General features: G+C 42.7%; 1 protein-coding gene across 1 annotated transcript in view; it reads right to left on the reverse strand.

Moving 5' to 3' along the window:
* Sox5 (SRY-box transcription factor 5) overlaps nucleotides 1-24,235 on the reverse strand; it is a 383,729-nt gene that overhangs the window by 35,048 nt on the left and 324,446 nt on the right. The window contains exon 10 of the mRNA XM_042699480.1: nucleotides 6,211-6,388. Within this exon, the coding sequence (XP_042555414.1) occupies nucleotides 6,211-6,388 (178 nt within the window). The remainder of the gene's footprint in view (nucleotides 1-6,210; nucleotides 6,389-24,235) is intronic.

The following is a 24,235-nucleotide window of genomic DNA, read 5'->3' on the forward strand; positions in this document are numbered from 1 at the left end:
AAGGCCAGACATGTGCCCCCGTAAGTTTAGGACAGTCTAGCTCGCGGCTACCTCCGAAACCTTGGGAGAACTTTTGACTGATACATCGTCTTGTTTTTCTCTAAGATCGTCACATCCGACTTTGAACTACCTACATGAGGGCCTTTCTTTCCTCTCTTTTGATCTTTGATTGCTTTGCCCAGAAGAGTCTCTTGAGGGAATAAATCCATATTTCTAAGCTGTAAAATATATGCCTTTCTAATTCCGAGTTAATGGATCGTTTTTGTATTCGTTGTTGGAGAGCTTTATGACGGATTTTGCTAAAGTCCGAGACCACAGCTGAAGACAAGGAAAGACAAATTCTTACTCGGTTTTATATTGACTAGACACTGTATTTGTATTTATCTTATATAAAACATTTTATGTGTAAGTGAAAGTAAGGGTGCGATGTGTTTACATGATTTTCAACCAATATGAATTTTATTTTTGAGGCCACTTTTCCTATCGAAATATTTTTGGCCCTGATGCGTAGCTATTGCTTCATCGGTGAAAGCTCACCAGAATTAGATAATACATGTAAAGGCATTTTGTAAACTGGGAAGTGCAGTGCTAGTGTAATTGCAAGCTGTGGCTGAGTGACATCTCCTATTTCCAGGGGCTTTCTGTGAATTATAGTCTTCTCACTTAATCATCTACACTGATGTAAGGTTTTGGCATTAAAACCTCCATAGTGGTTTTCCTTGTAATCGAAGCCCAGTGCTGGTGGTCTATTCCTCTAATCCTAGCTACTCAGAAGGATCACAGTTCCAAGCCAGCCCAGGCAGAAAAACCTGTGAGATTCTTAACCTCAGTTAGCCAGCTAGAAGCTGGAAGTAAAGGCTCAAGTGGTAGAGCACCAGCCTTGAATGAAAAAAAGTTCAGGGATAACTGCCCAGGCCCTGAGTTCAAGTCCCAGTCCCAGCAAACAATAAAAGTAAACCAATGCTAGCGGGGCACTGGTAGCCAGCTCACCTGTAACCCTAGCTACTCAGGAGACTGAAACTGGAAGTTCAAAGCCAGCCGGGACAGGAAAGTCCATGAGATTCTTATCTCCAATAAACTACTGAGAAAAAGCCAGAAGTGGTGTTGTGGCTCAAGGGGTAGAGTGCTAGCCTTGAGTACAGAGAGGTTCAGGGACAGAGCCCAGGCCATGAGTTCAAGCCCCAGGGCTGGCAAAAAAATAAAAGAGTACCAATTCAAGGCACTCTCCTCTTTGATGCTGCCATATTTAAAACTAAAAAAGGATAGAAATAACATATCCAATGAATGAACCTGAATGCATTCTTTCCCACAATTTGTTCAACACGTGTCTACCATAAGTATAAAGGTAAAGCTGTATCCTCACATGGGAGGAATGGGAAGTACAACAGGACAGAGGGTGAAAATACTCGGAGCGTTCATCCGGGACTTCTGCCTGCTCTGTCTACCGGGCATCGTAACACCCATGGACATGGATGAGTGAAAGTGTAAATGATGGAGAAGAACATCCCATAGAGAGACCCCCTACAGAGAAGGAATGCTGGCTCAGGGATCAGGGTCTCAGGACAGGTCTCAGCGGCACCCGAGGACAAAGGGTAGCTCTACTGTCCGCCATGTTTGTTTACGCTGATCAAGGTGAAATGGACTCATAGGAAATCCCTTTGTACAACGACTTGAAAAATAAGCTTAAAAAAATGAAATGAAGGCAACTTCATGGTGAAGCAGAGGTCTGGAAGTGTGAGGCCTTGGGTTCAATCCTTCATACCAGAACAAACAAAAATTCGAATTAGAAACAAGCATGGAATCGTAGGACTGTCTGTCCTCTGAAAGGAACTTACTTCGAACTCCTGGGCAAGAATAGGCATTTGGCCTCTTTAGTTATCTCCAAGATAACTCTTTAGTTATCTCCAATGTAAGTGTAAAATGAATGAATGAATTTTTTGGGGGGGGGGTCGGTTGTGGGGCGCTGTCCCTGAGCTCTTTTGCTCAAGACAAGAGCTCTACCACTTGAGCCACAGCTCCATTTCCAGTTTTCTGAGTGGTTCACTGGAGGTAAGAGTCTCATGGACTTTCCTGCCTGGGCTGGCTTCGAACCATGATCCTGAGATCTCAGCTTTCTGAGTGGCTAGGATTATGGGCGTGAGCCACCGTGAGTGTTCGACTAAAATAAAATTTTTTGAGTATATGGTATATGGATATTTAGTCTATCTGGTGAAGTGTCTATAATTGTAGACTAACTAAAAGTAAGAAAATAGTTGAAAAATACTTGGGAAAAAAGGTTTAAAGTGCTATATGTATGTGTCATGTAGATGAAAAGGTTTGTGTGGGGAAAATACCATCTAGGCAGAACAGTTCTAAAATACTCTGTCATTCTGCCTTTATTTTATTGTCTTGGGACTTGAACTCAGAACCTCATGCTCTTGCTTGGCTTTATCTCTCAAGGCTAGAGCTCTATCGCTTGAACCAAAGCTCCATTTTTGGTCTTTTATCGCCGGTTTATTGGAGGTTAGAGCCTCGTGGACTTTTCTGTCCACATGGGCCTCATACCTTGATTATCAGATATTAGCTTCCGGAGCAGCTGGGATTACAGGCAGAGCCACAGTGCTGGGCTTTTCATTCCTTTGAAGGAACCTTTCTCTTACATGGCCTCTTGTTTGCATATCAATCAAAAGCGTTCTTATAGAACAAACTGGGATATTAGTCACCAACCTTGAAAAGTCACTGTGTTTGTAGCTAATAGATACACAGCAAAGAGCCCTTATGTCATTAGTGATAACTTTAGTGATCTTTTGGTCCACAGTTTTGCATGGTTTATTAATGGCATAACACATTAATTCTTCTTTCAGGGTGACCTTTCCAACACTATTAATCCTCACATCTTTTACCTAACTACATTACTATTCATTACAGTGTTAGCTTTCAACATCTGCATGCACTGGAAAAGAAAAAAAGTAAATTGCAGTGGCCTCAATACCTTGGAAAAAAAGAAAATATTTTTTTCCAGGAAAAAAAAAAATTGTGTTTTGGTCATGAGCGGAGAAAGGCATAGGATAAATGTCATGGTATGATGTCTTACCTTTATAAAATCCTATGCCATCTTTGGGAATGCTGAGTTAAAGTCCTGAATTGAAAACACAACTCTCTATATACGATAAGATATCTCTAGACTACTTATTCAATCGTTAAATATTTTAGTTCCGATAACATGGCAAAAGTTAAGTCAAATATCAACACTGATATTTATGAGCCTTCGTGTATATTGGCCTAGTGAATCCTTGCCAAATAAAATATTTTCTCTGTTACATGCTTCGTACATAAAAGCAAATCTTCCCGTCTGGCCATTTAGAATGCAAAGCAGAATACCAGCATTCGAGCATAACGATGAAAGAGCACATTTGTATCCCAAACTTCTTCAAACTTCTTTAAACTTCAGTTTTCTCTATGTCTCTGCTAACAGCTGCCCTGCCTTGGCCCAATGCTGAATTCCTCTACACCAATCGTCTCAAATTCTACTCTGTGGGGATTAAAGCATTTGAAATTCACTCCTTCAAATCAATGCTCTATCCGGTCCCCACTTTCTCTGAACCTGGAACGTTTTTTTTTCCTCATTATTTCTCTCAGTCTCAGATAAAAGATGCACTTTTCTCTTTTCTAAAGCTAATCCTTTCTCTTGACTCTCTTCATTCGGATACACCTTTTACTCTCATTTCCTATAGTCACTTCCCAATTTACAAAATTTACCAAAAAGATTAGCCTACATCATCAACAGCACTGTCTTTGCTCATACTCTGAATCTTTGTCATCGGAAGCCTGCAATTCTACTAAAATCCTCTTTGTCAAACTCTACCTATCTGTGAACTCCAGCTAACTCCTAAGGCTTTTCTTCTTCGCGCTCCAATTTGCTGTGGGATTGGCCATCATTAAATACCCTTTCTTTTGGATGAAATGTACAGTTTTCCCAGGCTGGGATGTTACTTCCCGTTAGCTTTCCTACTGAGAAACCTGTGGTGGTTTTACAACCTGCCCAATGGTTCTTCCTTTAAAAGTTGGAGCCTAATTCTACTTCCATGGAGTGGGGCTGTTCTGGGTCTCATAATGAGAAGAATCAAGCAGAACCCTGTGAGATTGTAGCACAGGTCAGAGAAGGAACTAGAGCTTTGGTGCTCTCTTTCTCTCAGATCATGCCCTTGGAGAAGATAACTCAGGTTATGAGCAGCCAGAGGGCCAGACCTATGTGGCAAAGAGCTGAGGTCTCCAAACCAGAGCTGTGTAAGGGAGGCCATCTTGGATATAGACCATCCAGTCCCCACGGGCTCCTGTCAGTGTCTCCACCAGGATCATGGCGAATCCTAAGCTGGCATTAACCAGCTGAACTGCTCCTCGGGACATGTGAGGACATCAATGCTGGTTGTCTAAAGTGGCTAAGTTTTAGGGCATTTTTTTTCATGCAATAATGGGAAATGGAAACTATAGGTCGCAACTGGGATTCCTGACTTCTTACACAGGCGTCTCCTTTTCCAGGAAACTTTATCTCCTCTTGGCTGCCGCACACCCTGTTTCTCTAGCACGCTGTGGCATTATCAGTACCCCAATGCGTCATTATGCTCCACTTCTGACACGTACCGCATTTTGTATTTATGTCGTTCTCCAAATTGTGCTCCACGTTGGTGTTCTCTTCCATAATTAAAGGAGACACAATCATTACTTCAAAAACTCAAAACGCTAGACTCCTTTGACCCTTACCCCAGATATATTTGGTTGTGGATGACGTGTCAATTTTCATTTAAATAGTTTCTCTCCCATTGACTCCTCCCTTTTATCACAGTTTATTTCTTTATTATTATTTATTATTTTTGGTTGGTTGTAGGGCTTAACCTCAGGGCCTGGATACTGTCCCTGCTCAAGGCTAGTGCTTTACCACTTTGAGCCCATTTCCGGTTTTCTGGGGGTTCACTGGAGATAAAGAGTCTCCCGGACTTGCTGACTGAGCTGCCTCTGAACTGCGATTCTCAGATCTCAGCTTCCTGAGTAGCTGGGATTACAAGTGTGAGCCACCAGCGCCCAGCTTCAGCATTTATTTCTATCCTGTGCAAAGCACTCTTGCTAATTTACTTTAGAATAATGGTTTCCTGATTCCAGGAGCTTTCTTCTGTTATTGATGCTCTTTGCAAAGTTCTGATCCTCTGCTATCTGGAGAAGAAACCCCAATTCCTTAGGAGGGTGTATCATCTGATTTCAGTTTTAAGCTTTTTCCATTTTCTAGCACGTAGGCACTTGATACTTTATCAAAATCAGTGCATTTCTCAAACATTATATTACTCCTTTTTTTTCCCCTTACAGATCAGAATGCCCAAGAACATGTTTGTACTGCAAAGCTTAGGTTAGACTATGCTATCTCAAAGTTAGTCTTTTCTGATTCTTCCCAAATAGAATCAGACATGCACCTCTCTTGGCCTGCAGATTTATAACGAGGCTCTGGATTAGCTCTTGCTATAGCCATTTTGTGTTATAGCATAAATAGCTTTTCTCCAACGTCAACCTAAGCTGACTATTTGATGGCCAGTATGTCTAGCCGCTCCATAATTTTATGTAATAAACATTAAATCAATGTGTGTTGAATTAAGTACATGTGTGCAAATTTACCTATATATCATGAAACAAAAAACTATTGAAATTTGTCTGCCTGTGGGAGCACTCTAGTAATAACAATACTCCACACTACTCCATCAAATCCAGGCAGCATTCTTCAAGCAGAATGGATCAGAAGAAAGAACCCATCCTGGTGGGCAGCAGCTAATCTAGACATGATGCATCTCGTTACTACCTACACTGCGTACGCCAGGCGACAGGAAAGGCAGGATCTCTAACCACGGCAGCCTGAGAATATGACTATTAGGCAGTTAGGGCGACTGAGGTAATTCTCTCTCTCTGATAAACTTGAAAGACAAAACTTAACACATATAAACACAGGAGACATGCAGCGTCACCTCCCGGAGAAGATTACAGGCTTGGCCCTTCATTTGCAAATTTCCTTGGCGTGTTTGAACAGGTGGGGGGCAATTCCACTTGAGATTCCTAGCTGAGCCCGATCTGGGCCTGGGGTTTTGTATGACAGCAGAGATCATCAGAGATATGATCTCATCCAACCAATCACCGCCAAGGGGGAGGGTGGGGGGGGGGAATCAGCAAGGACAGGAGGGAGACAGCACTTACCTATTGTGCTAACTCTGGCTGAAGGGCTGGCCAGGGGAGCGGGGACCGAGGCTTTGAGGGGGCCTGCCCCGCTGTTTAGTCTCAGCGCTGGCATGTGGGGGGAGGTGGGCGATGTGGGCGACTTGCCATCGGAGGTCTTGGGTTTGGCGGATAGGTTCAGTGGCTGTGCTACTTCATCCTGCAACGACCGTGGAACGGGGCCGTGAGAAGGGAGGGCTGGTCACAGCGTCCACCTGACGGGTCCCCCACCGGGCCCGCCTCGCTCCGGGCACAGCCGGGCACAGCCGGGCACCTCGGGCCACCGCTAGCTAGGGGCTACACCTTCCCAGCCCAGGGCAGGCTGTACACAGGGCTTCCACCTGGAAGAAACAGTCTTTAAACGCTATTCTTCATGCTATTTACATTTGTTAAGAGACATTACAATGTTCATTTAAAACTAGGAGGCAGGTGGGATTTTAGTCCTTCCTTCCTTCCTTGCCTCATTCTTTTCCTTCCTTCCCTCCTTGCTTCCTTCCTTTCCTTCCTTCCCTCCCTCCTTCCTTCCTTCCTTCCTTGCCTCATTCTTTTCCTTCCTTCCCTCCTTGCTTCCTTCCCTTCCTTCCTTCCCTCCTTCCTTCCCTCCTTCTTTCCCTCCTTCCTTCCCTCCTTTCCTTCCTTCCTTCCTTCCTTCCTTCCTTCCTTCTTTCCTTCCTTCCTTGCCTCATTCTTTTCCTTCCTTCCCTCCTTGCTTCCTTCCCTTCCTTCCTTCCCTCCCTCCCCCCTTCCTTCCTTCCTTCCTTCCTTCCTTCCTTCCTTCCTTCCTTCCTTCCCTCCTTTCCTTCCTTCCTTCCTTCCTTCCCTCCTTCCTTCCTTCCCTTCTTTCCTTCCTTTCCTCCCTTCCTTCCATCCTCCCTCCCTCCCTTCCTTTCCATCCTTTCTTTCTTTCTATTTGTGCTGGTCCTGGGGCTTGAGCTCAATGCCTGGGCACTGTCCTTGAGCATCTTTTTCTTTAAAGCTGGTACTCTACTATTTGAACCACAGCTCCACTTCTGGCTCTTTTGGTATATTGGAGACTTTCCTGCCCTGCCTGGACCAGCTTTGAACCTTGATCCTCAGCCCTCAGCCCTCTGAGTAGCTAGGATGACAGATGTGAGCCACAGGTGCCCGGCTTAGTTTTGTTTTTGTTTTTCTCACATCCAAGGAGGAGGGACCTGAAATCTGAAACATTTTTCTACTTTTGGGTAAAGGACATCCAAGGTGAAGGACTTAAGTAGTTACCTAGCTCTGGTCAGACAGAGCCTCCAAATGACATCTGAAAAGAGAACATTTCCTGACTTTCTCTGGGTTTCAGACAAAACACTTTTGGATTTGATCTAAAAATGAGAATAAACACAATTGACATTGTCCAAATATGTTCTACTTATTTGTACATGATACTGTGTGCTTGGCACTTTCCTTAGAGTATACTACATGTGGTATCAACATCTGGGTGTGATTGGCGGTCTACAGTTATTGTATAGCCAAACGGTTTTAACTCAATTGCACACCTTTCTATAGTAGCTCTTAGATAATTCCTACACAAATTCATGGATACAGTATCACCAAACTTTATATCACACAATGTAAGAATCAAATTAATAACATAGCACCACTCTTTTTAAACATTGCCGAGAAGGCTGGTTCATTCACTTCCTGTACTCTCCAATTGGAATAGCGTGGCCCTCTTTTGTACATGTTACTGTGTGTGTGTGTGTGTGTGTGTGTGTGTGTGTGCGTGCCCGTGCACATGTGTGCTAATAGTGGGGCTTGAACTCCAGCCCTCCCATTCTCTTAGTTTTCTTGCTCTAGGCTGGTATCTGGCACTTGAGCCACTACTCCACTTCCAACTTTGGGGTGGTTAACTGGCGGTAAGAGTCTCACAGAATTTCCCGCCAATGATGGCTTTGAACTGCGATCCTAAGATCACCACCACATGAGTAACTAGGATCATCGGCATTAGCCACTGGCACCTGGACATTAGTGAACAAAGAAATTAGAGATTTTACTGCAGAGCACAAGTTTGGCTTCTACTTAGTTACTTGTTCATGAGTTAACTATTTACCAATAATAGGACAATTTACTGAACACAAAACAATCTTTAACTGAATGGGCTAATTAGGGGAGAGAAAAACACGTGTTAGCAAACATCTACAGCAATGGTATGTACATATTTATCCATAAATGTTGAGAGAAATCCATTTGAAAGATATGGTGGCTGGTCAATGGTATAAAATGGCTTTGTTAAATGGTAACCCCTTTGTATGACTATTAAATAATAAAAAGATTTTTTTTAAGGTGACACCTGACTTTTAGGTGGGTTATTTGTGAGTTATAATTTGATCCTGTGGTTTGGTGGATTTATACAACCCATGAACTACTATGATGAATTATTCTTATGACTCCTCTGTTCAAGTGCTATTGTTGGTTTCAGAGAAAAGTTATTTGAAAATTCCGAAGATCATTCTGGCAATATGGTATCATACGAACTCTGTCTGTCTGCCTGCCTGTCTGTCTAGTTCAGAAACATGGAAGTATTGCGTATCTACTGTACAGACTCGGTTATGGATAAACAGTTCTTAAAATGGGCCCCCTGGACAGCAGTAACATCTCTTGTGGACTTGTTTCTAGGCATGGTCCGTATCACAGGCCCTTTAGCATCCTGTATTTCGGTCAGTATTCCCAGGAGATTCTGGAGTATCACAGAGTTTAAAAGCCATTGCCTGACACAGGAAAACCTACAGAAGTTTCACAGGCTTCAAAAACGGTTTAAGGAAACCATTTCTCAATAGAAGGGGGTTCACATTAAAAAAAAATATGCACTATTACCTCCAGTCTTTAAAACGTGTGTGGGCGGTATCATCTGCTACGGATGAAAATGGAAATATTCCTTTGCAGAATAAATTTGCTAAGTTTCCGTGGGGTGACGGGATTAGAACCCAGACCTTCCCTTATGAAGCCCAACTGTCCTAACTGTTTGGTGCTATTTACTTGGCACATGCTGTATCTTTCTTCTCCCTTCTCTGCGATACCAGTGGCTTCTGTCACAGAACTAGAACTTTTTTTTTTTTGGTCAGTCCTGGGCTCTGAGCTTGAGCTTTGAGCCCTTGAGTATTACTTCATTTTAGCATATGTGCACTAACATTTACATGGGCTTGAGCTCTGTCACGAAGCTCCTTTTGCTCAAGGTTAGCATTCTACCACGAGAGCTACGTACACAGCAGCACTTCTGGCTTTTTGAGGGATTAATGGGAGATAAGAATCTCACAGACTGTCCTGCTTGGGCTGGCCTCAGCAGTCCTCAGATCTCAGCCTCCTGAGTAGCTGGGATTACAGGCGTGAGCCACCAGTGCCTGGGCTGCACAGCTGTCTGCAAGGCCAAAAAGTTCAAGGCTCCAAGGACATCATCAAGGTTGACAGTCTCAAAGCTGATACAAATGTCATTAAACTCTCTCCTTTTTTCTTCCCTTTCATGACGTGGCCAGGCTAATGGTACAGTTCATAAGAATCTCCTCCCTCCCCCCCCCCCCCACACACACACATAATCTTTATACTGCTAATGGTATAAATAATTTTGACCCATAATAGGACATTATCTCACAACTTGGTTCTTTTAATAATTTACTATGGAGATAGCTCACCATGCCTATTACTCGTGAAAAATACAACAATTACAGAACTTTCTCATTTTCTATTCATTATTGTTCCTTTGCCTAGATGAAAATTTAAAAACCTTATCTAGGATGGACCTGACTATTTTATGACCTGCAGTCTCATAATCAGGAACTTGAGCAGTAAAACATGGGAATTCAAGCTTTCTGTGTGTGTGTGTGCGTGTGCGTGTGCGTGTGTGTGTGTGTGTGTGTGAGTGTGTGTGTGTGTGTGTTGGTACGGGGCTTGAACTCGGGCCCTGAGAGCTGTTCCTTAGTTTTGTCACTTGGGGCTGGCACTCTACCACTTGAGCCACGGCTCCACTTGCACTTTTGGTGGGTTAATTGGAAGTAACTGTCTGCTGTGCTTTCCTGCCCAGGCTGGCTTTGAACTTGACTGAGCTCAGCTTCCTCAAGAGCTACGACTGCAGGCATGAACTACTGTTATCTGACTTCTGTTTTGGTTTTTACCTGGAATAAGTTATTTAGAAGGTATGGGGAAGGTTAACCTGGCTAACCTTATTTCTTATGAATAAAATATACACGAAAGTGTAATCTTCCATTCATAAATAAAATAAAAATTTATAAATAAAAGAATGCAGGTAATTGCCAACATCAGGCATGCATTGCTACTAAACACATGAAAAATTAGAGAGGATCGCCATTGCCCTCTAATTACTTGCCCAGTTATTATTGAAACTTTGGAAAATATCAAAATCCATAAATAATTCACTTATACAAAAGTGATCATTAAGAATTTATGTAATTGTTAAATGGATTTAAACTTGTATCTGTAAATCTCAGGTTAAGTAAGTTTAAATAAACATGTAAGATAATGTAAACATGTTTTAGCTAGTAAGAAGCTTTTGTTTACAGTTATAGATTTCATTATTAATATCTTAAATCATTTATTTAATACTCAATACTGTGAAGTTTTTAATAATTTCATGGAAGTAATGTAGGCTCAGAAAGCTTTGAGTCAACACAGAATGCATTCTAATTTATAGAACTTTAATCCTATATTTAAAGAGAGTCAAATGGAATGCAATTTCTGCTACTTAGACATAGTCATATAGTTCTATCATGGAACAAACCATGTGAATGTTAGTGCACATACACTAAAATTACATTTTTTTTTCTTTAGATCACATTAAAATTTGAGGCACAGCCAGGTACTAGTGGCTCACACCTGTAATCCCAGCTACTCAGGGGGTAGAGATCTGAGGATCAAGGTTCAAGCTAGCCAGGACAGGAAAGTTCGTGAGACTTTCATCTCCAATGAACCATCAAAAAAACAGAAGTGGTGCCGTGGCTCAAGTGGTTGAGCACTAGCCTTGAACAAAAGAAGCTCAGGGACAGCGCCCAAGAGTTCAAGACATCAAAAAGAGAGAGAGAGAGAAAGAATTAATTTTTTCCTTTGGTAATACTAAAAACTTTCTTAAATATGCTATTTGAGAAAAATCCTAAGGATTCACGTAAATCCATACATGGTACAACAGTATTCTGGGTCTTCGTGAATATAATTTCTAATAAACTACCGGCTCAATCTTAATTATCTAAGAAGAAGGGCAAACCAAGTAAAATTCAAATAGAGAGCAAGTTCCACTGCCTCTTAGCTACCACGACTTGTCTGCAAGCAAACATCTCACTTCATAGCACAGTAGGAATGCTAAGGAGTACCCAACCAAGCCATAGCCTAGCAGAGGACAATGCATCAGGTGGATAAAATAGTCCTATCTGGGCACCAGTGGCTCATGCCTGTCATGCTAGCTTCTCAGGAAGCTGAGAGATCAAAGCCAGCCTGAGGCTGGAAAATCTGTGAGACTCATATAGCCAATGAACCACCAGGAAGGCCAGTAGTGAAGATGTGGCTCAAATGGTAGAGCACTCGCCTTTAGAAAGAAAAAAAAAAAGCTCAGGGACACAACCAAGGCCTGAGTTCAAGGCCTAGGACCAGGACCCAAAGGAAGAATAAATCATATAAAAGAATTGGTACAACTCTGGACCTTACATTGACAGAAACACATCACCAATTGCCAACACGGGCTCACCGATTATTGCACACAAACGCTCTGAAGTTAAAAATAGGTTCCATTCAGACTGCTTCAAAATAGGGTTATTCTGTGAGATATTGTTACTGCAGCGCAACTGTGCAATATTCAGAATTTCAGAATTTGCAAACACTGAATGACTGAGAAAATTTTTAAACATAAGGTATCAAAGAAAAGGCATTCTTCGAAATCTCAGAGGATTATTTCTTTCTCTCAGTCCCTTTGCTTTTATTTCCTTGTTAGGAATTTGAATAGAGAACTAGAAAATAGAGCTTCCAGTCTGCTAAAGAGGTCTACTGATTAATTCCTATTTTCCCTTTTGTCCTTCACAACATAGTACCATATCCATACCTGACTACTTGGCCTCTGAGAGCTTGACCTGATGATAATACTAGAGGTTACACACCTTTCAATAAAAATGTCAACTTTACCTCCTTCAATATTATTATCCGAGTATTAATCTGGCTCACGTTATACCACAGGTGTCTCAGAATTCCACTTTCTTAATATTTCCTTATATATTTATTAATTGGAAATCAACCATAATTTGAGATTAGAGAAAACAGATAAGAATAGATAAAACACATGCAATTGGGCATCCATTTACTTATCGTTATCTATTATATAGTATTTCCAAGATATAGTATTTCCAAGATGCCAGTCCAGGGGCTTCAACTCAAGTCTAGTGCTCTGTCACTTGAACCACAGCTCTACTTCTAGCTTTTTGGTGATTCGCAGGAGATAAGATTCTTATAGACTTTCCTGCCTGGGTTGGCCTCTAGCTGTTAATCCTTACTTGCTAGGATTATACCTGTAAGCTACCGACACTTGACTCTATCAATCATTATTTTATGCTGGACACTAACATAGTACCAATCAACTGCTATGTAGACATGGGTCTTCAAAGCTCAGGTTTTCTGTGGCAATGAAGTATGTTTACCCTAAATAGGCTGATGGTGCTTTGTCTCTAAGCTGAATCCCTTGAGGACAGTGTGTCTATGCATTTGAATTAATTTCATTTATGAAGACACTTCAAGTAGCCAATGGTCATAGGAGACGGACAGGGGTATTGCTATGCATGTATGTGTACATGTGTAGTATGCTGCAGGCTTCATTCTCTCTATGGTGTGAGAAATACAATTATCCCGGCTCTGTCTTGGGCGCTCATGTGACATAAGTTGCAGGAATAACAGATGGAAAAGAGTTAGACATCCATGAAACCCACGGGGGATTATCCTCTCTGACGGGATAATCTTATTAGAGGAAGGAGGGACGGGACGGTAAGCAACAGGGCTGCAACGCTCCTTCCCTCTCTCTCTTCCTCTACCCTGTCCATTCTGGGGGAGGGGAGGGCCCTGCTCTCTCTCCCACCCAAGCAAGGCGTTTCTTCTGTGTGATTTGGAAGAGATTTCCTACAAAATTAAAACAGACGTCGCGTGAGGGTCTGCAAAAGGGATTGAGGGGGAGAAAGGGGACCTGCTAGAGATACAGAGGTAACGTGTGGCCCATGCCGGTGGCCTGGCTCCCAGAATGCCATGGGTCCCCACTCACCCCTTTCTTCTTCCCACAATGCTGTGGGTTCCCACTGAACCAATCCAAAGCGTTGAGTGGGACAAACAGAAGCTTTTAAGCAACCAGTGCACCACCTGGGCGAGGGGACAGGGGAGGAGTCTCTTTATAAAAAATGAACCCCTGAAATGACTCTATTTGACTCCCACAGAGGGTCTGTTTCACTGCTTTCCAACAAAGTGGCTCCTTCTGCTGGAAATGCTTTGACCTTCTCGTCCTCTGATCCACAGAGAAACGACTCCCACCTCTAGACGGCATCGGTCGGAATGGGGGTGCCCCCTCTAGATCCTTTCAATCGGAGTTAATAAGATAAAGAAAATCCTGACAAGGTCACAATTACTTTCTTGGTCTAGGATGCCTTAGGAATTCTACTCAAGCGGCTGTCCCAATTCCTTACTTGATTAGCAGGTAGCGAAACATCGTGTCTTTTATTTTACAGAACAGATAGGCTTGATGGTGCTTTTTATGACCAGATGCTTTTGGATTTGCACACTGCCGAAGCCCTTGTGAACGGGGAAGGGAGCTCTCCAGGAATTCTCTGTACACTTTTGCCATTCTGATGCCATCCTTCCTTCTCTTGGTCGTTAAGTTATTTCGCTCAAGGTAATGTGCTGGACTTTCTCATTAAGCTTCCGTACCTTGCCATCTTACACTTTAGTGTACACCTTTTAATTTCTCTTGAAAGTAAGTGAACTCTAGAAGTGTAGATGGGGAATTCTGCTTCACTGTGGTAATCGTGTCTTTCTTTTGCATTTGAGTTGTTGGCTCTTAATTAATTTAGGGCTATTCCAATAGCATTGCTTAATTTGTTACTTACATTGCTGTCTATTCCTTCTCTACCCTACCAGAGGATTTTCCTTGTCTCCTGATTTAGTTTTTGATTTAATGCCTCAATTCTGTAAACTACAAATTACAAACACTCACACACACACATATGTTTAAAAACAGAAGAAGCAGCATGTGTGGCTTTTAGAAGTCAAGTACATTTTATAATCGCTTTTTAATGGAAGAAAAGCATCTCAGAAGTATCTGAATCAAAGAATGTGCTGTTGCTTTCCTCCTCTTCCTTTTTTTTTTTTTGGTAGTTTGTGGGGCTTGAACTCAGGGTCTGGGCGCTGTCCCTCAGCTCTTCAGCTCAAGGCTGGCGCTCTACCACTTGAGCCACAGCGCCACTTCAGGTTTTCTGGTGGTTCATGGGAGATGAGAGTCTCACGGACTTTCCTGCCCGGGCTGGCTTTGAACCGTGATCCTCAGATCTCAGCCTCCCGAGTTGCTGGGATGACAGGCGTGAGCCACCCACATCTAGCTCCTCTCTTCTTCTTCTTCTTCTTCTTCTTCTTTATATTGGTACTGGGGCTTGAACTCCTGGCTTCAGTCTCCTTAGCATTTTTTTCACTCATCCATTACTTGAATCTCAGCTCCACTTTGGGCTTTTTCCTGGTTAATTGGTGGTGAAAGTTTCCAAAATTCTTCTCTCCAGGTTGGCTTCAAAGCATGATTTTCAGGTCTCAGTCTCCTGAGTAGCTAGGAAAGAAGGCATGAGCTTCTGGTATCCAGCTGTGAGCTCCGGAGAGCGCTCGGCAGTGCCTGCTCCCTGGTCAGGATGCTGGTCCTCTCCCACAACGGGTGGAGGTTTACTAATACAGTCAGAGGGACGTCACCGCAGTGGCGGTCTGACTTCTGATTCCAGGTCAAAGGAGACATTGCCACGGGTCGCTTCCTGTTGGATGGAGCACCTCATCTGTTTTTCTCACTTGACTGGATCACATGATCAACTTCAGTATCATTGCTATGTTGGCCTGCAAAACTCTTGGTTTTGGGCTTACTGTGTATGACATGTAGAGCATCTATGGACGGCTGAAGTCCCCACCTAAAAGGATGACGTGGTTGTGGCACCAGCCCGAGTTACAGTCACCGAAACGTCTCCAGATATTGCCAAATGTGGATGAAGCCATTATTAGCTGGGAACCAAAGCTGGGGGGGGAGGGGGCAGCCAGCTATCCTGAGTTAAAGAAACTCCAAAAAGGGCTCTTGTTTATTTTCAGTATGGACCTTTCATTGGATTCCAGGTCCTGTGCTTGTTAGGCAAATGATGCGCACACTTGTGCAACATCTCCTGCCCCGTTTAGTTATTTTTCAGAGCAGACTCTTGTCTCTTTGGTGCCTGAGCCAGCTTTAAATTGGGATCCTTCAATCTCCAGCACATCTGGAATTATAGGCCTAGGCTACCAAGCTTGGCCTTCGAACAGCTTCATTTGTAATAAAACCGCCCCATCTTTATTTAAAATTCTTCATTCCGCATGTTTCCCTTTCTTCTCTCTTCGTATTTATATTTTCTCTCCTTTCTCTGTAGTACTTTCAATTTACCTTTTGACATCTTAGGTGATTCTTGATGTAACCTGATATTCTAAAGGTAGATTGGAGAGAGAGAGCGTCCCTGTATTTATTGAGATGAATGCTACGTGGAGAACCTTTTAGCCTACAGGGCCCAAGTTGAAATCCAGTCACAAAACTTCTGCTTAGTAAATTTTTCTGACTGTGGTTCACAGAGGAAGAATGAGAGGAATATGAGCGTCAGCAATAACATTTGATGAAAACAGATAGAACCTGAGCCGGTCTGAGTTCAATGGCGTTTCAGACCCAGCTTCTTTTAACCTCTCATCCCCAGACCACTTCCAAATCCTCATCATGCTGGTGATTTTATTCCTTGGCCCTCATTACCTTTGGATGACTGCTGTTATCTTTTTACAGTCATTAACAGTTCTTCAGAACAAGGGCTAGACAGAGGCCCAGGGCACTAAGAATGTTGCCAATCACCATACTTGCTCTCCTTATGAACCTCCACACGGAAACCTCCAAAAGCCTTTACAAATGCTTTAGAGGAATTAAGGTATTGGGGACTATCAATGTGAAGGTGGAAATGAGTTTTTGGCCCCACTTGATTGGTCCTTACATTTATAATTGTGAAGCGTCTGAAACATTTACTCTTATTTTCATCTTCACCGTTCTGCTTGAAGGTATGTATAAAACTTAGGCAAGGACTCCCAAAGTGAGAAATCTTAGCTCTCCTTCCCTCTCTCCCCGCTTTCCTTTTTCCTCCTCTCTTTTCTTTACCTTCTCTCCCATCTCCTCTCTCCTCTGCCATCGAGTCTCCTTTCTCTTCCTCTCTCTTTCTAACACACATACAAACAAGCACACATACTCTCTCCCTTTCTCTCTCACACACCCTTCCTTACCCCAAAGATCTCATAGACTAATGCAGCATTAGAAAAATCAACCAAAGAAATACGAATTATGCCAATCAAATTCCCCTACCATCCCTAGGTTGGGGTGGCTTTCCTGCCTGTACCTGCATATAAACAACAACAACAGAAACCTGTGCTCCTCGCCTACATCTTTACCAAAACCACAAGTGAGATTAAAACAGGAGAGCAGAAAAATAGCAACGTCACTAAAACACATGCCTGGCAGACAGAACCACTGCAGTCACATAGGAGAGAGACAGGAATGTCAGGTGGAGCCAGGGGTAATAACGGATGGGCAGAAGGAAGCCACTGACGGCTCTCCATTCATCACAGGCTCCTAACGGTGATGTTGTCATTGTGTTCTTTGTCCTAATCCTCTGATTGACTCCTGGAAACTTCCCTGGAAGGTTAGAGGGTGCACCCTCATTAGTCCACGTGTTTACGGCAGGAAGAGCGAGTTTGTGGGAAGGCGGCAAAACAGACTCGAAACACAGACTCCACAGAGTCTGTGGATAGGAGCTCAAAGTTTGGGGGGTCAAATGGAGAGGTTTAGGAGGGCCATTGTTATAGAGAGAGTCTCCTCCTCCCTCTCCTCTCCTGGGCTGTGCACTGATGGCTTGCTCCACCCCAGCTCTTCTGATTTGTTGGGTGGGAGCTCACAGGATTATGGGAAGAAGAAAGGTCTGAGGGGGAGCCCAAGGTAGTATGGGAACAAGAGGCACCGTTGCTAGGACACGTGTTGTATCTCCAGGGCATGATGTAAAATGTGGGATTAGTTGACTTTCTGTATGGCCATCACCTCTCTTGGAAGTCTCTGCCATGAAGACAGAGAATTCCTGCATGGTCTATGGACGGAGACCTGCAGGCACCAGCTGTAAATCGAGGTCAAGTGACCTTTGAGCTAATTCATCTGAAATCCATTGTTTTTCTCAACGTAGGGAAGTTTAGTTTGACTTTTGCATCCTGCGTCTTCAGTGTAAAACTCCAGGTACGGAGACCAAGGAGAGTCAGACAAGATTTACACAAAGCTTCAGAAGTGAGCGTCCGGAAAGCGTTTGGTCTTAATGATCGCCATCGTGAATCTGTAGTCTCGCTCTCACGGCGTAATGATTCTAAAGTGTCTGCAGTGAGTTAGGCATGCCACGGAGCGTGAGGGATGGCAGACTGATTTATCAGATATTCATTTAAGAAACAGTCTATTAAAATAATTAATGTGTAGTGGAACTCGGCTGTAATGTCTGGTGCTTAGTTTTTTCCCAGCCCATAACGTTAGAAGAATAATGCATTTCACCGTCTGGCTGGCGTGGAAGATTTTATATAGTCCTTGTAATGACATCATGGCAGAAGAGCGTTGGATCATGTTGCCTAGACGGAACTGAAATGATAAAATGAGTGTATTTGCTTTACAGGTTTCTTTGAGGGGTAGGAGTGTGGGGTACGAGTATTAGGCCCGAATCCGGGGCCTCTTATTCTTGCTGGACTCTACTTGCTTAGGGCTGGCGCTCTGCCACTTGAACCAACCGAGCCTCCACTTCCAGCTGTTAATTGGAGAAAAGAGTCTCATGGGCTTTCATGCCCATGATCCTCAGATCTCAGCCTCCCGAGTAGCTAGGGTGACAGGTTGAGTCACTCATCACTGCTGGGCTTTATTGAGTTATGTATTTTGAACTCTGTGTGTTGTGCCTGGGTCTTGTTCTTCAGTGGAACTCAGGAAAGTCCTGAAAGGATTTTTTTTTTGGTAGTACTGGGGCTTGAACTTTACTTTTGCTCAACAGGTGCTCTACTCCTTGAGCCATGCCTCCCGCCCCGAATGCATGTTTTTAAAAACGTATTTTACTGTTTTTATTTTTGTCTCAGAGTTCTCACTGTTTTATTTCATATGGTCAATAGTTTAGAGAGTAATAACTTTACACAACAGCTCCCAGTTTTATATTACAGTAGAGAGTAACCCGCACTACTGATTTTATTTGTTTTTCACATTACCGATATTAAAAAAGAGCCCCTGTACGGACACCTTCGCTTAGACCCTGCTGTCTGAATCAGTGAAACTTCACAAAAACTGGTATCTGAAAACTAGTCCACAAGCGCTGACAACTCAGAGCCCAAAATTCATATCTTGAATTGATGTGAACGTTTATTGACAGCATATTAAATGGAGAGACACTTATCATGCAGCTGATAAAAGTGTACCTGATAGAGTCTTTCTTTTGGATTTGATCATTCTGCTCCTCATTTTGTTGCAAGTGCATTTATTATAGTCCCAGCTAAAACAGAGCTGAAGTCTAGCTTAGTGCAAGTTTAGGAATGCTAGTGGAAAATGATGGATGAAAACCAAACCAAAATAAAAGTACCCAGAGTTTCTCTTAAAACTGTCATTTTCTTAAGATAAATGACAGCATTATCTGCGTGAAGACTGGCATTCAAAAATTCCAACATTTGACCCAAAATTCTTGCCTCCCCCTGTACTCATGGAGGGCTGGCCTGAATCCTGAGCTCCCACTGACTTAAAATGAAATTTTGATCCTCAAAAGGCTTGCATGGAGAAGTAAAGAAAACACAAATCTGTACCTATTTAAAGACATTCCTAGTGCTGTCACAATGCTTTGGAAGACACATTTCACAACAATATTTTGTTCTCATGTTATTTTAAGTATTACTAGAAATATCGCAAAAAAAAAAAGATTTTTTTGCAGTATTTCAGCCTTTCTATTTCTTGCCTCAATTTCTTTTTCTCCTATTTATGAAATATCCACCCTGCCAAAAGTCATCAAAATTGCACGACAAATTATATAATAGACTTGAAAAAAAAAAAGTTCCCTTAGTTCTTGAAAGGCTCGATTTAAAAGTGTTCCCTATCAAATCCTAATGCGGATCGTGGGTTTTACAGCGTACCCCAACAAAATGTGAAGATAGTATAATTTGTGGTTTTCTGAAAGGGTGATCATCTGACCCCTTCCTAATATTGTTAGTAAGGTTTGGCCCAAAGTAATAATTACCTAGTTGAATACGTATTTTCCTCCATATTGCTTTGCTACTGTACAACTTGAGAAGAGGAAATTTGGGGTTTCGGTTTTCTCTGAAGTGAAAGATTGTCATTTTTAATCCCTTTGAAAAATCCCAAATCACAATATTGTTCCGTTTCTTTGAGAGCCGGGCTCCGACTCACACCAGAGCTGTGAGATACTGTGATTGGAAGACTTGGGCCTCCCACAGGGAGCACCGAATGCTAAGAAAGGTCCAATCACCTCGGTGAAGGTCAGCAGAGGGAAGAAAGAAGGCTTTCTCCCAGGGCTGTGATGGGTTCACGAATCAAGGTCAGGGAAACTCACAGCTGTTTTTGGTGGAAACTTTCGACCACTCTGTCAGCCTCTGACAATCCATTGGCTGTTAGTGAAATTCAGTGTTGCGGGCCATTAAGAAAGCCTGTTGTTTGGGCTTAGTGGCTCACGCCTGTAATCCCAGCTGCTCAGGAGGTTAAGATCTGAGGATGGAAGTTAGAAGACAGATTGGTCAAGAAAATCTAAGGGATTCTGATCTCCAATTAGTCAGGAAAAAAAAAAAAAGCCGGGAAGTGGTAGAGCACCAGCTGTAAGTGGAAAAGTTAAGGGACATCACCCAGGCCCGAGTTCAAGCCCCAATACCGGCAAAAAGAAAAATGTTTAGCATCATGTCCTCTCACAGACATGGTCTGCTGTGTGTCGCTGTAAACACACAGGGGTTAGTGTATTTCTGAATGACTACCTTCGGGCATCCATTCTCACTTAATCTTCCGTAACGTGTAAAAGATAAAAGTCGCCCACTTATCTAAGCCCTCGCTGGTCAGGATTTTGGAGTTGTCTGTCTTCAGTTTTGAACGTGATCCATAGCTTTATTGCTTTGATTCCCCTGTCTATGTTGATTTAGTGATGGCATTGATTTCTTTCTGATCTGTTTTGTAAAACTGAAATAAAAAATGAAGGACGTATTTCTTCCCTCAAGAGAAAAATGCAGATAAAAATGTGATAAGTAAATTAATACGTAGATACTCTTCTGTCATCCTAATCAAGACTTTCGAGTTTATTGTATTTTTTAAAAGAAGAAATTTATACCTGGGGTATCTCGTGTGTGTGTGTGTGTGTGTGTGTGTGTGTGTGTGTGTGTGTGTGTGTTATGGAAAGAATGGAGTTAGCCAATATTTAATTAGTAAAGAGAATCATTCTGAGATGTGATGATGAGAATAAAGAATGGTAGAGAATAAAGAATTTCAACCATTTTAGAGTACGTCTTAGGAAGCCAAAATAAAAAAAAAAAATTGTAAGTCCTAAGAGAAGAACACTACAGATTAGAGATCTATTTTGTTTTCTAATCCTGGGGCTTGAACTCAGGGCCTGGGCGCTGTCCCTGAGCTTCTTTTGCTCAAGGCTAGCGCTCTACCACTTGAGCCACAGAGCCACCTCTGGCTTTTTCTGTGTATGTGGTGCTGAGAAATCAAACCCAGGGCTTCGTGCATGCAAGGTGAGCACTCTACCACCGAGCCACCTGCCCAGCCCAGTCTCTGAGATATCTAACCTTGATCCTCAGATCTCAGTCTCTTGAGCAGCCAGACTCTGAAAAGAAAATGAGGTTTTTTGAGGCTCTACTAAATACTCTTGTGTTCTGATTTTTTTTCTCCTGTTTATAATTCACTATGAAATTTAGGTTTTAATGGTTGTGTTTTAGATTAGAACATTTTAAACGTTAAGTATTGAGGGAGAGGATCTCTGCTGGGTTGAATCTGTGTTTGAGGATAATGTTCTAAAATACTGGTGCTCTTTTTTGGGGTCGGTCATGGCTTTCTTTTACTTTAAAATACACTTTTGTTTACCTTCAGGACAGAAATAAAAATACAGTTGTATGGCTCTTCCTATCACAGCATGGGTTCAATATCCTCTTCTTTGAACCATGGTGTGTGTGTGTGTGTGTGTGTGTGTGTGTGTGTGTGTGTGTACCTGCTGGTCGTGGGGCTTGAACTCAGGCCCTAGGTGACATCTCTGAGTTTTTGAGTGCTGTGCCACTTTGATCTACCACTCCATTCCTGGCTTTTTTTTTATATATATATATATATAGTTAATTGGAGATAAGAGTCTCATGGGCTTTTCTTCCTGGGCCTGGCTTCGAATCTCTATCCTCAGATCTCAGCCTCCCCGATAGGCAGGATTATGGGCGTGAGCCGCCACCCCCCCCCCCCCCCCCCCCCCCGCCTGGCCTCACCCTCTGCATTCTTATAAAGCCTGATGGAGATCACTATTCTGTGTGTGACATAGGGACTCTGTCATTATCAGGATAGTGACACGCAGCCCCATCCGGTCAGATTCAAAGGACATTAAGTCAAACCCTCTGTGTATTCACCTGTCTACTGTTGAGATTGTAACTCATTTGACTCTTGGATCTGTAATTTTTACTATACTGCTATGGTTCATAGCCACTCCTTCTTTGAGTCCTAAGAATATATTTCCATCTGGGTGCTGGTGGCTCACACCTGTCATCCTAGCTACTCAGGAGGCTGAGATCTGAGGATGCTGGTGTAAAGCCAGCCCAGGCAGGAAAGTATTAAGACTTTTCTCCAATGAACCCCCCTACAAAAAAAAAAAAGGCCCAAAAGGGGAGGTGTGGCTCAGATGGTAGAGTGAAGCCTTAAGTCAAAAAGCTAAGGGCCAATGCCTAAGCCCTGAGTTCAAGCCCCAGGGACTGGCACAGAAGTGCATAAAATTAAAAAAAAACGAAAAAACAACCAAACTCGGAGGACATGAATCGCAGCCAGCTGGGAAGGCCTCTGGTTAAGTACTGTGCTGTCTGCGATTCTCTTCAATTGAATACAGATGAGGTGGGGGGGGGGGGGCTCACCACAGGGAATCCTCTGGTAACACTTCATTTAACATATTTCAGTTTAGTAGCATGGAACCACAAAAAAAAAAAAAAAGGGAAAACTATTTTATTGAAAATCACGGGGTGACTGTGTCATATTCCAGTGTAAATGTTTTTCCCGCCCAGTTTGTGGTGGTGATGATTACGGCCACATTTATTGTTGAACTCTACGAGGTGGTGGTTCTTAAATGAAGGCTCCTCGTGGATCTGACACGTCCACAGAGCATTCAAAGGCTCACAAAACAGTTATTTCCCAGATAATGAAATCCCAGAGATGAGGGCGGGGGGGGGGGGTGGCTCAATCGCTATTCAATAAAAGCACAAAGCAGCTATACAGAGTAAGGTATTAGCGAGATTCTAGCATTTAATTGATTTGCCAGTGTTTAAAAGCGTTAAGAATAGAAAATGGCCAATTTCAATGTAGTCATAATTAGTGAGGGCTAGTATCTCTTTCTGTCCTGGAGTTGTAGGAGAAACTGAATCTGCCGAGTTACCAGCCCCAACTGTTTTCAGGACAGATCCGTGGTGTCATTTGAGGCTGACATATAGAGAGTAATGAGTGCCCCTTCTATTAAATAGTATCTCACTACAGTGGATTATCTTTAGATACATTCAGAGATCAATTCTAGCCCTGGGTAGTAAGGAGTCATTATTTGAGATCTTGACCTGAAAAAAACTCTTAAGAGTGAGTTGAAACAGAGCCGGGCGCCAGTGGCTCATGCCTTTAATTCTAGCTACTCAGGAGGCTGAGATCCGAGGATTGTGGTTTGAACCCAGTCCAGGCAGGAAAGTCTGTGAGACTCTTTATGTCTAATTAGCCACAAGAACATTTTTAAAATGCTGGGATTGGAGCGGTGGCTTCCGTGGTAGAGCACTAGCTTTCAGCACGAAAGCTCAGAGGCATTGCTTAGGCCGAGAAAAACAATGAAACAAACAAATAAAACAAAACAAAAAAAACCCTTTAGGAATAAGTTACAAAACAGTATCTAGTACCTTACGGACTTTTACATTTTAAACATATCTTTATGTTTTTTTTTTTCATGTCCAGATGAAATATGAAAAAATATTAAGTCAGTTTAAAGGTATGCTGAGCAGTGTGAGGATTTCCTTTCAGTCGATGGAAATAACTTCCCATAGGGCCTTAGGACTCCCTGGTCCTTGTTATTTTTTAATTGTGATTTTTTTTTTTTGGCCAGTCCTGGGGCTTGAACTCAGGGCCTGGGCGCTGTCCCGGAGCTTCTTTGGCTCAAGGCTAGCACTCTACCGCTTGAGCCACAGTGCCCCTTCCGGCTTTTTGGTAGTCTACTGGAGATAAGAGTCTCCCTGTTTTTCTTGCTTGAGCTTGGCTTTGAACCATGATCCCTACAGATCAGGTGTGAGCCACCTGTTCCTGGATCCTGGTCCATTTTAAACTTTGGAAATTTCCTTCATGGCTGTGCTACATCTTTAAAGGATGATTTTGTGCTAATACTCTCTTTCTTTCTCTTTCTTTTTCTCTCTCTCTCACACACGTACACACACAAAACCAAAACAACAACAAGAACAAAAAACAATGCTCTTAGAGTTTGCATTGGCTGTGGTTAGACTGTGTGTGTGTGCGCGTGTGTGTGCG

Source organism: Dipodomys spectabilis, unplaced genomic scaffold, assembly GCF_019054845.1.
Source record: "Dipodomys spectabilis isolate Male_0828 unplaced genomic scaffold, ASM1905484v1 ptg000252l, whole genome shotgun sequence".
Classification (NCBI taxonomy): Eukaryota; Metazoa; Chordata; class Mammalia; order Rodentia; family Heteromyidae; genus Dipodomys; species Dipodomys spectabilis.